We start from the raw sequence: 15,250 nt of genomic DNA on the forward strand, positions 1-15,250 counted from the left end.
GTATACGGCAGTTTCTATATGGAGCGCTTTGTCTCCCCAGATACTACACGCTGGTCGCGGCCTTATTAAGGTTGCAGTATCATTAACCGAGAAGAAGAGCTGGTATCCTGCGAGCTGCCTCAGATTAGATATCTAACCGTATTTACGGCCGAACCCGTCCGCTATCGGCAGAATTACCAATCATTTGGCGTTCGGACCGTAGTGTTGGACGGCTGGCTGGATATCGGCATGCCGAGTAGATGTGAGTGGTTGTCTTGTCCGACGTCTCTACATTACATAACGTGAATCACGGAGGAATCCATGATTCGCAGCTCAGGCGCAGACAGCACGTCGACTGCAACGTGAACATGAACACACCCATTGCTGAGGTGATGGAGGTCGTACATCGTGCTAATTACTTCCCAGCTAAATTAGCTCGATGCGGGAGTAGGTAGCGGATAACATCAGTTTCGAGTATATAGGCGCTAGTCTTACCGTAGAAGATAGACTTAGCTACATATCGTATGATCAAGACACATTGGTGCTGTGGATAACGCCAATCATGGTTCGATGCGGTATGGCTGGAATCGTGATAGCAAACTTGTGAGCGGACCGAATGAAAGTCGAGGCAATGTAGATGTTAAGAGTGGAAGTAGAACTTTGAGACTTGGAGGTGGATGTGGTCAGTATGGAAATAGATGATGATGTTGATGAGCAGGTGCGAGGAGTATCTAGAAAATGACTAGACGACAGCGCTAGACCGCAGCGACATAAGCACAAAAGTAAGTGCTAGAGCGGGTGTTCATACATAATTCAACGGCCTTCTTGTTTGAGTGCAAGAGATTGTCGACAGCTTGTCTTCCGATTTCATCAAGCTTGTGTTGTTCAAGATGTAGGCAGTAGAAGAGTGTACATGTTTACGGCAAGACTTGCGACGTTCTGAAATATTTAGTCATGTTTCAAGAGGACATGTCCCTGGTGTACTAGAAGACGAGTTTAAAGAGTCATGGCAGATGTAAGGGAGAAGGGCTGGAGTTTGGTATGCGAGTCTATTAGTTTCACTACACGCCTCCGTCATATGGCTATCTATAGACATTACTTACTTACGGTAGAAGGTGCAACAGGACAATAGACTGGGCACTTACCAACGAGATGCCAGCGGATGGTCCCACAAAGGTGGATTTCTAGTCTACTAAGTCGGTGGATATCTAGTCTATCGAAGAGGTGGCCTCTCGAAGGTGGATACCCACTCTACCGTGAGGCCATTTGCTAGCATCTCGTTCGTGGATGCCTAATCTATCGTAAGATTATTCTGATGAACCGCTAATCGTGACTAGCATTCGTAAATAGGCATATGGCGCAGGCTCGTGGTGCGTTCAAGAGTTATGAGCCCCATTCGCGAGGTTCTCCAGCTGTTTGTGTCAGCTAAATCTATCGACAGTGTATGCTAGGTCTACCGCTGCTCTACTATTATATCAACACTAGAGAACCGAACGTGCTACGCGGTAAACACCATCAACTTTAAGAGAGCGAGGCAGTACATGCATATTTCATCTGCAGATGATCTCGAGCAGATACCCGATAATGATCAAGGCTAAAGTAGGTTATATGAATAGGCCTTAGCCACTACGGGTAGTGAGGGCCCTTGTTGCGAGCCGAGCCTCGGAAGACGGGAGGCTTGAAGAGGCCAAGACTCTGCAGCTGCTGTGCCGCCATAATGTTGAGATATCATCAATGTCGATGCAGCGGGGTTAGTGGGGCTGAGCATGGTCGCGATATGTAGTGACATATCGTGAAGCGCGTCTTCTGATATGTTTGCCAGGGTTTGTGAGGCAGCGAGATGGAGTCGGTGGCTCTCCCACTGCCAAATGGGGCCGAGTCACGCAGCACTGAAGTCTGCGTAGAGGTTGCACGCCCCTGCGACTGCTGCTTGTCTAGGAAGACGGCGATGGCGCGACGACGACTGTGTGATTGGAGCTGCACGATGTACATGTCGCAACAGCTAAAGGGAACAACAGTTCGACATGGCATTCAGGTGCGGGATGGGCTGATGCAAATGGGGGATCCGAAATCAGACGAGGATAAAGGGAATGCCAGGCTCGCCTCAAGCAGTTAAGCCTGCCAGCCAAAGGATGGAGAAGGGCGTCAAGCAAAGGACCGAAAGGAAAGCTACGTCTCTCTGTCTTGGACGCGCAATATTAATTACTTGCCTTGTGGGGTGGAGCGCACTAATACACGAGATGGAGAAACAACACTAATATGTATGTAGAGTCGTAGAGAGGGTGTTTAACACCGCGACCGCGCTTCCGGATGGGTCTCCGATCTCACCGCGACCAATCACAGTGCAATATCAAGTGTAAGCGCTCAGCCATAGCCCTCGTGTTCATTGATGTGCTGCTGTGCCGCAAACGTGGGCCCGCGATAGACGTCTTCTTCCAATTGTCTTTCTCGCAAGCGCTCGAGAAACCAACACCCCTGGTTCATTAACCCCCTCCTCTAACTGGCGCCCAAAGACAGTCTAACCATTGGCTACAGCTGGCGATACCATGGGATCCATGCTGGAAGGAGGGCAGATATTAGGTACTGCTGCTCTCACCAGACCTCTAATGCCATAGTACAGACCGTACAGTACTGTACGTAGCTCTGTCCAGCCTTGCAGCAGTCTACTATTCATCCACCGCATCGGGTCCGTGGGCGACTGCTCTATGGCTCGTTCACTCGGCCATCAACCGGTCAATCTGCCCTCCTGCAACTGAATGAATATCTTCCCGTCTCTCGGCCTCACCCTTCAGCTTTCCTTCCCTTGTCGCCCCCGTTTCTGCTTCGTTTCTCAGAGCATGCCGATCCCTGCGTTGTCTTGTTTCTTCTCGTCCTGTTTAATGTTTATCACGTCGTGCTTTTGACTCGGCCTGTGCCTTCTATCCTTGTCCTGATGCCCTGCTGCTGATATTTACACAAGCCTTGCCCAGCTCTGGGGACTGGCCTTGTCTCAAACTTCACCATTTCAACACTCCCACTTCTCCTACCTTCGTTTCGTCTTGCCTTTCTATTCGTTGTGCAGGTCACTGGCTGTTGATATGTCTGCCTACTATGAATCCCCGGCCATGAGCCACCACAACCGCCACCATAAATCTAGTCCATCAGATGTGAAAGAGACTAATGGCCAAGACGACAAACAGTCGAGGCCTGAATCTATATCCTCTGAAGGCACCAGCATCGAATCAAGCCGCTCCTCCAGCTTCGACGAAGCCCGCGAGCATCGACGAACCCACAAGACCACCTCGTCCATCCCAACACCCATCAAAACCTCCCACTCCTCCCGCTTCCGCCCACCACCCCTATCCCCACGCTCATTCCGCTCCTCACGATCTCCTCGTAGCGGCGTCCTCGCACCGCTCACAAGCGACGGCATGCCCAAACCACGATCTCCACAGTCCAGTCTCTACTCCCGCCGCCACGAGAGCAAGCGCTCACCATCATTGCACAGCGCTCAATCACCCTCCACCACCCAATCCCCACCCTTCTCTCCACGCTCCCTCAAATCCATCTTCTCCAGCTCGCACATCCACTCTCCGAGCGCCGGCTCCCACTACAGCACATCTACCTCCACCACCATCGCCTCCACCGCCGCCTCCTGTCATCGCCGTGACAGCGCCTCCCAAATCGACCCAACCACCGCCGCCGCTACCCTGCCTCCAGGCCAGACCATCGCGCCCAAACTCTTCGACCGCAATATTCCCCGCTCGAAGCAGAATCGCGAGCCGGACGCCCCGCCCCTGCCTACGCCCTCGTTCTTCGAGCCCCACGACAACCCCCTTGACACAGCCCCTTTCCCCCCGGCCTCCTCCACCACGCATACCGGCGGAAAGGAGTCCAGTAACCCGCTCTCCAAGCTCGCGTCCCGCTTCAAGGCCGTGCTAGGTGGCGGTAGTAGTAGTGGCGGGGCGTCGAGCGCCGAGCAAAAGGCCATGGCGCGGCGCAAGAAGAGCTCAGATCGGAAGTTCAAGCCCAAGACTGCGCGCTTAGTCACTGAGAAAGTCGAGGATGTGCACTGGACTGAGATGTAGGGGCCATTGTGGGGACTGACTGAGGTGTTCATGTTGTTATGTTACCTGAGCTATGAAGGTATAGCAGGTTCTTGATGCCGGTGTAATATCTCCTTCGTTTGAGACGCAGGGGACGAGCATATCGCGCGGACTTTTCCTCAATCCATTGGGACTTGCCATGCTCAGACGCTACAGAGCGTGACAGCGCCGACTCGGCTGTATATTCCATACTGAATGAGTGTCTAGGATTGGATTTCTCTAGATATATATGTTGGGCTGCTCAAGCATGCAAATACGTGCATCTTCTGTGTTCGATGCGCGGTGTGCGTCACAATCTGAGGCATTGGATCTTGGTGTGAACTTAGTAAAGCTTTCTGACTGCCTTTGACTGCTTTTACTAGCTAGAGGGCCACTTAGGCATGTCTCTGCCTTATACTTTGGTCTGCTTGCGCGTGATGGCAGTTATTATGTTGCGTGGTAGTGGATAGATCGATGGATATACACATACCATGCCCTCGCTTCACTCCACACTTCAGCTGCGTTATAGTGTGTCTAACAATAGCCACCGCAGTATCCAAAGGACAAAGCCCATCCCATCCCACACCCGATTCCTGCCCTGATCATCACAACACCTGCCTCAACTACCCCAGCCCATCAAACCTCGTCTCCGAATCAACTAAAAACCCATCCAAAGACAGCATATTATACCTCCCCGCCTCATCATCCCGAATCGGCACAGTCGGCGCCATATTCGCCAGCCGCAGGGTGAACCCCCTCACGCGCAACAAGCCCAGAATCCGCGCCATCTCGATCGCCCTCACGGTTTCACCAGACAAATGCCCTACCTCCGCCCGAAACGTGCTCCAGAAGGCGTGCTGCAGCGCCTCGTAGCCGTCGTAGCGCCGCCAGCCGTTGCGCAGGTGCAGCGTGCCTGTGATGGCTTGGAGGGAGTGCAGGTTCTGGCCAAAGGGGCAGATTTCGGCTTCGGCCCAGTCGATGACGCCGGTTAGGCGGCTGGTTTGTGCGTCGACTATGATGTTGCAGGTGCTGAAGTCGTGGTGGTGGAGGACCATGGGGAGGGAGAGGATGGAGTCGAGGAACTGGAGGCAGTCATGTATGATCTGGTGGAAGCGGTGGGGGAGGTTGTCGAGTAATAGCTGTAGATCTTCGGTGTACGTTCGGCGTAGATCCTCGCGATAGGTTGAGGTAACTTCTTGGGGAGATTTCCAGGAGAGGGCGAAAAAGCTGGTAGTAAGTCAGCGCTATCTGGTCAGATATGTAGAGGCATCTTCATGTTTGAAAAATAAGACAACACGAAAAATGAACTATACCGCGCCACATCCACCATAAGTATCTTCCGCCGCATGAAATTCTCATCCGAATTCTCAGGAAAGCCATTCACAAGCATAAAATCCAGATAGCTCACACCCGGTACACGATCCATAACATACACGCTCAGGAGCTCTCTTTCACCCTTCTCTCCCATCTCTCCATGGAAAGCAACACTCGGCGCCCAGGAACCATATATCTTCCGCGCCAGAGCCGCAATCTCCAGGTCGAGCATCAAAGATTTCAGACGGAACTGAACCACGAATTCGGACTTGGCACCGGCGTAGACCGAGTAGCTACAGTTGCCTTGCACGGCTATGGGGACAATGGTCCCCCCGACTAGGTCCCTAGCTTTGGTGTCGCATGCTTCGCGTGTTGCGGATGTCTGTGCAAAGAACTTGCCAATTGTATTGTCTAGAGAATATACCGGATAGGCAGACATGGCAGCTCATACACTGTTCTGCTGGAATGATGGGATGGAGCACTTTCGGATCCCCTGACGTACCCTGTTAGTACGGGATAAGGCTGAATGCTTCAGATTAGTGTCTCAAATTCTTGGTTTGCTGCCGTGGAGTGGTCGTAAATGTTTGGCGGTCAAGCTCTCTGCCTTCAATTTAAGGTTTACCAAGAGGTATCATGTGATGCGAGAGAAGATCACATGATATAGATTGTATCTGCAGGAATGAGGCGTTCGAGGGACTATATAACGCACTGCATAATGTGAATTCGACTATGAACTATTGGCATCGCTGTTCGCATCGCTGTGGTGACATTAGCTGTCGAGTTGTCAGAGGCCAGATGAGATCTTGCTATATCCGCATGTCAACATTGGTCGATGGATTGAGACATTGTACACTATGGTAGCCTATGCACACCATACATATTTCACTGTTCGGAAAGAAGAGAGAGTGGTTGGGGTGAACTTTGAATCCTCAGGGTTTGACTCTCGCGATGTCCAGGATCCCGTTCATGGTGGATAGTGAGTGGTAGTATGAGAAGGGATTCTGCTGACGGACCAGCTTGAGAAGCGTCTGAGGTGTGTTAGTAGAACAGATTCGGTGACATTGGAAGTGTGGCAACGTCGTTATTGCCGGTGCCGGAAGATTCGCATGGATGTAGATAATAGTGCCCCTTCTGAAGCTCCAGCTCAGCAAATCCATGTGTTCTTGAAATCACCTACTATTGATACAAATTTGGCAATCCTGAGCAACGATTCTATATCCACCCCATCTATGGCGCCTCGCTATGCAGATATACAAAAGCTTCCCTCGAACCTCGAGCCTTCATGTCGTCCCCCGCGCACCAGCCGGCGCCCCCTCACGCCTCTTCATGATCTGCTGCCCGACGGCATTCCGGACTTTCGCATCCGCTCGTACGGCGTTCTGTAGTATCCAATCCGACATGCGCTCCTGCAGCTCTTTCATCTGTCGTTCATCGCCCTGGAACGGCGCCGTTTCCATCTGCAGCAGACGCATCCCGTCCATATTGAGGCTAGTCTGCGTCGTGACAATCTCGTTGATCTGCTTGTGGTTATGCGCCGTCTGATCGCCATCCACGATCCCCACTTGGCGCTGCGACGACGGTAGCGGTGGAATCGAGGCCGCCTGCTGCGACGCAATAAATGCCGCCACCGCCGTCGTCGACACAACGCGTAGGAACTGATACGGCAGTAACGGACGCACCTTTATCGCCGCCAGAACAGCATTCAGATGCCGCATAAACGCCGGTACGGTAGTATGTGTCAAGACATGCACGTTCAGCGCAAACACACACATAAACGCCAGACACTGCCAGAATCGATTTCTGCGCGGCGCGATCCCTACGTACTGCGCCAGAAGCATAAACGCCAGCCCGCCTAGATACGTCTGCATGGCCTGAATACCGCCGTACTGCACGTAGTCCCACACTGAGCGGTAGTGCTTCGGGTCGAGTTTCAGCACCTCCGGGCCCAGGCGATCATACGCGTAGCGCTTCGCCGTATCCGAGAGTATGTCGCGGTATTCTTTAAGGAGCACGTACTGTGTCTCGACGAAGGCGCGGCGCGATGGGTCTGCGATCTTGTCCGGGTGCATCACGGCGGTGATGCGACGGAAGCGACTGTTTATGGCGCGGTCATCGGCGGTTGGGGAAACGTCGAGGGCACCGTACAGAGTGCCTTCCCGCTGCATATCCCATACGGCTTGGTAGATGGAGAAGAGCATGAAGATGGCGAGCACAGAAATGTGTATTGTGCGGTTATGCTGGACATATCGCTGGCTGCCCGGGGTCGGCTTGCGGGAGCCGGCGCGGTAGAGGAGTGCATAGAGAAAGCTTTGAATGTAGCTGACGACGCGCGGGAGAAACCACCAGAAGACAAGGGATTGAAAGCTGTACATTGTTAGTGAGTATATAAGTTTGGCGCCGGTTGCTTTTGCGCGTGGATGATGTGTAAGTACTTGATCATTATGGGAACAGTTCTTATTTAGAAGCTAGAATATGCCAAGTAGTGTCGCATGTCTGGGTAGTAGAGTATTGCGGGTAGCATGTACAGTATCGCCAGTCTGTGTAGCCGGTGTGCACTCCAGTTCGAGGTTGAAACTTTGAAGCAAGTGAATTATTATTAGTTCAAGCCACATATATGTCGTTGCAGGGTCCAAAAGCCGGGGCGTCGGCGTTTGATTTCCCCGACGCTCGCCCGAACTCCAGAATTTTTCTGACTGAACCTCAATGTCTTGCGCAATATCAATTGCGACATGTCTGTTGGCCTTCACACATCAAACATGTTTAAGTCAAAACCGCGGTCCAAAGAGGACAAGAAATCAAAAGAGCACAAGAAGTCAAAGAAGAGAAAGGAACGCTCAGAAGCTGTGGACGCAGACGCAGACGCAGACACCGCCGCCCGATCGCCCACGAAGAAACGCAAGAGCAAGCACAGCAGCAAAAACACTGCGCCCGCAATAGAAGACGATGTATCTGAATCACCTTTCCACCTCCAAACCATATCCCTCTACCTTCCTCTCTCTCCCGTCGCCATGCGCAATCCCGTTACAGGCCTCTGCGCAGAACACCTCTCGCCGCTTCTCCTCACATATTATCCTCCTCTCCGCGGCACCATTCTATCCTACGACAACGTCCGTGTCTCAGAGAGTCCCCTCGCCCCGCCCGCTCCTTCCAATGCAGCTCCTTCTCCCGCGCTCGCCCGTTCCGTGGACGAATATGCCGTGTGTATGATTTGGGTGACCGCTGACGTTCTTATATTCCGGCCGCGCAAGGGTGTGCGCCTGACGGGTGCCGTTAATCTACATTCACAAAGCCACCTCAGTCTGCTGTGCTTCAATTTGTTCAATGTGTCGATTCCCGCGGCGCGGCTGCCACGCGAGTGGACATGGGTCGGGGGCGACGATGGCAGGACGCCAGAACCGGAGCCGGAGCTACAGACACATACGCCGCCACCGAGCGCACAGGGAGATGGGAAGAACGCGGCACGGAAGATGGCTGCGGGAGATGGGTTCTGGGTCGATGCAGACGGGAAGAGAGTGGATGGCATGATCACATTCACGGTGCGGGACTTTGAGGCGGCAGCTGGCTCAGGTACGGATCGGGAGAAATCGTATATTGGGCTCAAGGGGACGATGTTGAGTCCGGAAGATGACGAGGCGGTGGACCAGAAAGATGCTGAAAGGGGCACCAGGGGCCTACGGAACGGACAGCTGGCGTCAAGGCCGAGACGATGACGAGTCTGAGAGCAGGCAATTACGATTGGGAATTTCTGATCCCTTTGAGGCGTTTTTGGAGTCAGGGAGACCGTGACTAGCGAGAAGCATTGTGACATCACTCAACTCGGTTGCGCAGCAATGGAAAAATTAGGTGTCGACATTACGAAACAGAGCCGTAGATGACTAGACCTCAGGATGGAGTCTGAGGCTTCTTGTCAATAGACTTCATTTTCCAGCCATACAGACGTTGCGACACCATCGTATCTAGCACGCACAATTATCGGTAGATTTTCATATCCGTGGAGCGTAAAAGTTACTTCTGCCGAGCCGCCTCTCACTCAAAGCTTCTGCACCTGAAACAGCTTAGTTGTGGGCTTTTGTTCCCGGTGCTGACGTTGTGGTAAACATGGAGGTCTTAGGTTCTCATGCAACTAGCAGGGAGACGAGCGTGCGTAGGTTGTCCACGGTAGTGCCTTGAGAATCCAATGATGGGAGGCTGTACAGATTGACCAATGGGCTCTGACTTGGCGAATAAACCTGCCTGGCAGTTTAAACCATCCCCTGATATCCAAATTTATGTAGCGAGATACTAACGATACTTATGTTCGCACCCTGCTGTCATTCCTTAGGATTGACTACTAGCTCTTGACAGCAATTAGGTAAGCGAGAAGAAAGCTTTGCTTCTATGAAATTACAACATACAGTTCACTACTCTGTGAGACTACAATTGTCTTAACGAAGGAAGATATCATTATTTGATATAGTAGACCGCCGCAATTCTGAAAGAGCCTTCATATCAGATTCTGGCACGTATCAAAGGTGTGTGGTGCGTTGTCAGTGGCTTCCGTGCCTAGGCAATGGCTTCGCGCTATCCATATGAAAAGTACAAAAGAATGGGCTGCTGATCGGTATACCCTACGAGTGTCGTGGAGGATGCCAAAGCTAAGATAGGAGAGACTTGTGACCTGTTTCCAATGACCGAAAAGCAATAGGTTCCTGCTGGCATCTTTGTCTATCTCGGTCTCACAACGATAGCATTTAGCGATGTTCACGTTCGATAAGGTCGTCACGTCGAAGGCGGGCAGCCTGGGCACCTCGGATGTGAGGAGTCATGCGTTAAAATGAAGCCGAATTCAATTATAAGGGGTTAGACTCTCGACTCCATACTTTCCGAAGGGCCCGAGTCTGAGCATTCTCGTCTGTCATAGCTAGTCTCTCAATTGATGCCAAAGCAACCGAGATAACTGCTTAGTGTCTCTATCCTTTCGTGCATCATTTTCTCATAGGCTTCCCTGTTCTGCAGTTTCACTTCTCTGGCCCTCTTCTCCATCTTCTCGTGTGCTCTCTTTTTTTTCAATTTCACTTCTCTGGCCTTCTTCACCATCTCTTCGTGTGCTCTCTTTCTTTCTAATTTCGCTTCTCTGGCCCTCTTCTCCATCTCTTCGTGTGCTCTCTTCTTTTCTAATTTTGCTTCCTTGGCCTTCATCACAATCTTTTCCTGAGCTTTTTTACTTTCCAATTTCGCTTCTCTTGCCTTCTCATCCATCTTTTCTTGAGCTTTCTTCCTCAAAGCCTTCGCCCTTCTTGCCTCCTGTGCCATTTTCTCATTGGCTCTCTTCCTTTGCGCTTTAAGATCCCTGGTGTTCGCCTTCAATCCTTGATCTGTATCCTGAGGTTGAGAGACTGCTAGCTTCATCTCCTGTAGCTTATGAATACACTCAATTGCCAGCCCAAGGTTGCACTCACCTCTAGAATGATACCAGAGATGCTTTCCACAGAAGACTGCTCCTGGTACGAGGGGCTTGGAATATGATCAGAGTGAAAACTGGCCTCTTTGGCAACAGTGATAATGGCCACAATCTTTCGTATCTCCGATGTCATTTTGACCGGTCTCCAAGAAATCCGGTATGCCATCGTAAGTGGGAACCTTCTGCTCCAGCAATCCTCTCTATTGATTGGCCAGGTTTCATATCTGAACTCTTCAGCTCCTTTAACCATCGGATGGACCAGCTCAATACATCCGACAGAGTACCCACCAATCAAACCCTTGATAATGGGTTCCTCAACAAGTTGGTAGTTTGTATGGCCGGTCGGATTCAGCATTTCTGGAGGAGGCGGTAAGAGGACCGTAACTTTCGAGCTTCGGCGTGCTATGTGAGACGCGAAAAGAGCCGAAGCACCTTTTATATAGAGACTCCATTGTTTTGGTGTCTTAACTTGCTTGAGGCAGGACGAGTGTTTAACATCCATCAACGATCCCATCGCTGTCGTTAGAGTCTGCAAGTTCCTTTTGTCTGCCCATGCTTGGGCTACTTCACGTGTTACACCACTCCATAGCACCTGGGAGTCTATGCGGCACTCGAGATCGAACTGTTGCTTGATTTGTTCTATTTCTACTGCCGACAACAAGTTGTCAAGAAGGCTCGGAAGTGAAATTTGTCCGTTTGGAGATGAACCCAATTGGGAATTCATCGTAGATACGTCTACTCGAGAAACGTATTAGCAGACGCGGTTAGAACAGGCTTTGGGAAGTCATGGACACGGGAAGCTCATGAGAGATGCGCAGTATCAGACGTTATATATCATCCCTGTAGTTATCAAGGTTGAACAAGAGGGGAACGCAGACTCCCCCACCATCCTATGCAATGAGCTTCTGAAGCACCTTTCGAAGCGAGAATAAGACATCCAGATTATTGTCGAGTTTATTTCTCATTGTTTCAGCATTATCTTGTCACATTTTCAAATGTCAAGAGATCTATTCTCTCTACCAGTCTCCGAAATCTGCCTCATCGAGCATAAGACTATATGGTGATATCTCTTTACGTAAGCGGGGTAGTGTGGAGCGTTCTGGTACGTATTCCCTTCAATATGTCGTCAGACCCTGTGCGAAGCTACACAATTGGCTTGTCATGTTTTCATACGTCTTCTCATTCGTTTGTGACTCTGTGGCTTCATCCGGCCCACTCGTTCCCAAACATGATACCTGCCCTGGTTGCATCCCTCCGTTCCCCGCGTTCTGGGGCCCCTCATTTCGCAGCTCCACTCCGAGGTAGAGGAAGCATGGGTAAGCTCTATGCTATCAAAGTAGGCACGAGAGACCACCATATACCTCTTGTGACTCCTTCGTCCACGTAGTTTGCATCTTCTCTTCCTCTCACATCTCCCCCTCTCACCATCTTGCCATAACTCTATAACACCACAAGCATGACAACAAACGCACCTCCCAGCGCCCCAGCCCAAGATTTAACCGTCCCCACCGAATGCTGGGCCGGCGTCGTTGACAATCCAGGCGCCGACTTCGTGCTCAAAGTCGAAAAGGTCCCGGTCCCCTCCCCAGCGCCAGATCAGGTCTTGCTCCGGCTCAACGCCACGGGTCTATGCTACTCGGACCTGCACTACATGCTGAACGACCTGGGAATGGGTCTGCCGTGCATGAAGGACTTTGGCGTGCGCTCGCCGGGCCATGAGGGCGCCGGGTATGTAGTCAAAGTCGGCGAGGCAGTCAAGGGCTGGAGCATCGGCGATCGCGCGGGCATGAAGCCACTGTGGGATACGTGTGGGAGTTGCAATTTGTGCTTTAGTGGCATGGGCCCGCATTGCGCGGGTGCGGTGCAGGCCGGCTTGTTTGTCACTGGTGCGTGCCTAAGCAGTCTTATTCCAAATTGCAAAAGACGAGGAATGGGAGGCCGTGTTGGGCAAACACGAGGATACGTAACATGTGCGTGAGTGAGCGCTGACGTGCAATTCTACAGGTACATACCAGCAGTTCATCCTCGCGCCGGCGAAGTATCTCAATCGCATCCCGTCCGGCGTCTCGGACTATGTTGCTGGGCCGGTCATGTGCTCTGCGTCCACCATGTACCGTGCGCTTGCGAATTCCGGACTTAAGGCTGGTGATTTTGCCTGCTTTCCTGGAGGTGGAGGTGGTGTGGGCATTCAAGGAGTGCAACTTGCTAAGGCCATGGGCTTCCGGCCTGTCGTCACAGACAGCGGGGCCGACAAAAAGAAGTTAGCTCTGGAGATGGGTGCTGAAGCGTTTGTGGACTTTAGAGAAGTTGAGGATGTGCCGAAAGCAGTTGTCGAGGCGTGTGATGGAATTGGAGCACACGGCGTGTTCGTCACGGCAGTACCGAGTTATAAGCAGGCGGTTGCGTTTACGGGCATGAGGCCTGGTGCAGTTGTTGTATGCATTGGACTACGTGTGTATAATGTTCTTACCCCTGAATGGGTCTGCTAACGACGAGTTCCAGCTCCGGAGGGCACCTCGCTGGGCGCTGATCCGCTGAAATACGTTTTCCAAGGCCTTCAGATCAAGGGCAGCCTAGTCGGCGATCTGCACGACACACATATGGCACTTGACTTTGCGCGAAGAGGGAGTCTGAAGCAAATCTGCGAAGTGTGGCCATTGCATCGCATGCCAGAAGCAGTTGACAAGCTGAGAGAGGGAAAGGTTGCGGGCAGGATTGTGATTGACTTCAACGACGACGCTGAAATGACGAAGCTGTGGGAGAAGCAGAAGAGTACGTCTGCTTGAGGGTATTGTGAGAGCGAATGCGGATTCTAGATGAAGTGGCAAGCCACATCACGGGGAAAGTAGGCATATATAGTTTCAGAAGCAAGAGTACCGTGCTGAACACTGCGTGACCAAAGTCAAACTAGCACAGCAAATCTAGATATGGTATTACAACTCCATCTCGTTAGCAGTCCACTAAGTTAGTTTCTGTTCCTGTGGCTAATCTTTTGACTTTCCCGCTCACCCAACGCTGTGCTTACAAAGTTACAATCAGAATTTAGACATCCGAGATGCAGCTCCCAAATAGGCTCGCTATAGGGTAGAGAAATCTCTAATGAAAGAGTGTGCATGAACGATCCCGTACAACTCTATACAGTCTGTCGTCAGCCATAATTGGAGATATACTTTTGCTCCAGGGATATGTATGCCGAGTAAGTCTTATCGGATTATCGGATGACTCATACTCTCCGCCGCCATATCTTGCTCCGCTACATCCGTGATTGTCTTTCCATCCAGTCTTCGTATTATACATTTAATACCGGTGTCGGAACAGATCCGAAGCGAGCCTCCGGATATTAGGAGCTTCGGAGCCCGGCAGTGCAAGCAAGTACATACGAGCACCCCCCCTCCGGACCTACACCACCGCAAAACGCACCACGCAGATTCCACGCCCAAGCATCAACCTATCCAATCCACGATGCCATTCGCATTCCCCACCCTCATCGCTCTCCTCACACTACTCCTCCCCACAGTTATATCCAAACCCCTCCAAACACCAGAGACACTATACACCTTCCCAACCAGTGCCACCGGCCCAACATTCCTCGAAAACATCGCCGTCCGCGCCGACAACTCCCTCCTCCTCACAACGCTCTCCTCAGCTACAATATACACATACAACCCCGAAACGCCACACGTCGCGCCTTTCGTTCTAGCTACATTTCCACCGCCCCTGAACGGCGTAACGGGAATCGCAGAATATGCACCTGACATGTTCGCTGTGGCGGTAGGGACATGGAATGTTAGTGCGCAGCGCGCCACGGGACTAGAAATCTGGAGGGTGGATCTTTCGAGAAGCGGAGGCGGAGACAAGATAGGTGCCGAGACGCGGATGGTGGTGCGAGTACCGGAGGCCAGGGCGTTGAATGGCATCACGGCTGTACCCGGGCAAAAGGGCAGGGTGCTGGTTGCAGAGAGCTACGGCGGCGTTGTGTATGCGGTTGATATGCGGCGAGGGACGTACGAGGTTGCGATTTCAAGCGCATGTCTGGCTGCTGGGGACAGGCTTGGCGTTAATGGTATCCATGTTTCCGGCTCGTATGCATATTTCGTGAATTCTTTTGGCGGTTTCTTTGGGCGTGTGGCTATTCACGCCAACGGTACGGCGCGAGGGGATGTTGAGAAGTTGGTGGGGTTCGAGGTTGGCCCTATGAGTGTTTGGGATGATTTTGCTACGGATGGAAAAGGGGTGTTTTGGATTGCGAGTCATCCCAACACGGTGGTGAAAGTGGGGAAGGGGAGAGACGGGTGGGTTAGCGAAGTTGTGGCAGAGACTGGAGACAAAGGAGATATTGGACCGACGAGTGTGGCTTTTGGAAGAGGAAGGAGGCAGAACTTGCTGTATGTTGTCAGTGGGGATGGGAGGGTGCAGAGATTGAATACTAGGGAGGTGTGAAAGGTGAGGATTG

The 15,250-nt window shown here is 51.9% G+C and overlaps 7 protein-coding genes across 7 annotated transcripts; 4 read left to right on the forward strand and 3 right to left on the reverse strand.

Moving 5' to 3' along the window:
* Positions 1-2,598: 2,598 nt before the first annotated feature.
* EJ05DRAFT_476031 (uncharacterized protein) lies at positions 2,599-4,519 on the forward strand. The gene has a single exon (XM_033743940.1). The coding sequence runs from the start codon at positions 3,057-3,059 to the stop codon at positions 4,044-4,046; it is 990 nt and encodes a 329-aa protein (XP_033601169.1). The 5' UTR covers positions 2,599-3,056; the 3' UTR covers positions 4,047-4,519.
* Positions 4,520-4,666: 147 nt separating this feature from the next.
* EJ05DRAFT_492862 (uncharacterized protein) lies at positions 4,667-5,796 on the reverse strand (the record flags this gene model as incomplete). The annotated part of the gene is made up of 2 exons (XM_033746064.1): positions 4,667-5,270; positions 5,357-5,796. The coding sequence occupies 2 exons, from the start codon at positions 5,794-5,796 to the stop codon at positions 4,667-4,669; spliced, it is 1,044 nt and encodes a 347-aa protein (XP_033601170.1).
* Positions 5,797-6,340: 544 nt separating this feature from the next.
* On the reverse strand, positions 6,341-7,925 carry EJ05DRAFT_510613 (uncharacterized protein). The gene is made up of 2 exons (XM_033748188.1): positions 7,790-7,925; positions 6,341-7,721 (listed from the first exon to the last, which is right to left on the reverse strand). Exons 1-2 carry the CDS (start codon positions 7,795-7,797, stop codon positions 6,638-6,640), a joined length of 1,092 nt encoding a protein of 363 aa, XP_033601171.1. The 5' UTR covers positions 7,798-7,925; the 3' UTR covers positions 6,341-6,637.
* A 188-nt stretch (positions 7,926-8,113) lies between these two features.
* On the forward strand, positions 8,114-9,067 carry EJ05DRAFT_500240 (uncharacterized protein; the record flags this gene model as incomplete). Its single annotated transcript, XM_033746965.1, has 1 exon — positions 8,114-9,067. The coding sequence occupies one exon, from the start codon at positions 8,114-8,116 to the stop codon at positions 9,065-9,067; it is 954 nt and encodes a 317-aa protein (XP_033601172.1).
* A 1,108-nt stretch (positions 9,068-10,175) lies between these two features.
* EJ05DRAFT_538038 (uncharacterized protein) lies at positions 10,176-11,623 on the reverse strand. Its single transcript, XM_033749425.1, has 2 exons — positions 10,796-11,623; positions 10,176-10,748 (listed from the first exon to the last, which is right to left on the reverse strand). Exons 1-2 carry the CDS (start codon positions 11,519-11,521, stop codon positions 10,266-10,268), a joined length of 1,209 nt encoding a protein of 402 aa, XP_033601173.1. The 5' UTR covers positions 11,522-11,623; the 3' UTR covers positions 10,176-10,265.
* A 630-nt stretch (positions 11,624-12,253) lies between these two features.
* EJ05DRAFT_500242 (GroES-like protein) lies at positions 12,254-13,583 on the forward strand (the record flags this gene model as incomplete). The annotated part of the gene is made up of 3 exons (XM_033746966.1): positions 12,254-12,683; positions 12,802-13,248; positions 13,300-13,583. 3 exons carry the CDS (start codon positions 12,254-12,256, stop codon positions 13,581-13,583), a joined length of 1,161 nt encoding a protein of 386 aa, XP_033601174.1.
* Positions 13,584-14,117: 534 nt separating this feature from the next.
* On the forward strand, positions 14,118-15,237 carry EJ05DRAFT_510617 (calcium-dependent phosphotriesterase; the record flags this gene model as incomplete). The annotated part of the gene is made up of 1 exon (XM_033748189.1): positions 14,118-15,237. Exon 1 carries the CDS (start codon positions 14,260-14,262, stop codon positions 15,235-15,237), a length of 978 nt encoding a protein of 325 aa, XP_033601175.1. The 5' UTR covers positions 14,118-14,259.
* Positions 15,238-15,250: the final 13 nt, after the last annotated feature.

Source organism: Pseudovirgaria hyperparasitica, assembly GCF_010093815.1.
Source record: "Pseudovirgaria hyperparasitica strain CBS 121739 unplaced genomic scaffold EJ05scaffold_7, whole genome shotgun sequence".
NCBI lineage: Eukaryota > Fungi > Ascomycota > Dothideomycetes > Acrospermales > Acrospermaceae > Pseudovirgaria > Pseudovirgaria hyperparasitica.

Coding starts and splice junctions, on each gene's coding strand:
- EJ05DRAFT_476031 (XM_033743940.1), top strand. CDS start 3,057: ATGTCTGCCTACTATGAATCCCCGGCCATGAGCCACCACAACCGCCAC.
- EJ05DRAFT_538038 (XM_033749425.1), bottom strand. CDS start 11,521: ATGAATTCCCAATTGGGTTCATCTCCAAACGGACAAATTTCACTTCCG. Junction 10,749..10,795: donor TCTCTGGTATCATTCTAGAG/GTGAGTGCAACC, acceptor CATAAGCTACAG/GAGATGAAGCTAGCAGTCTC.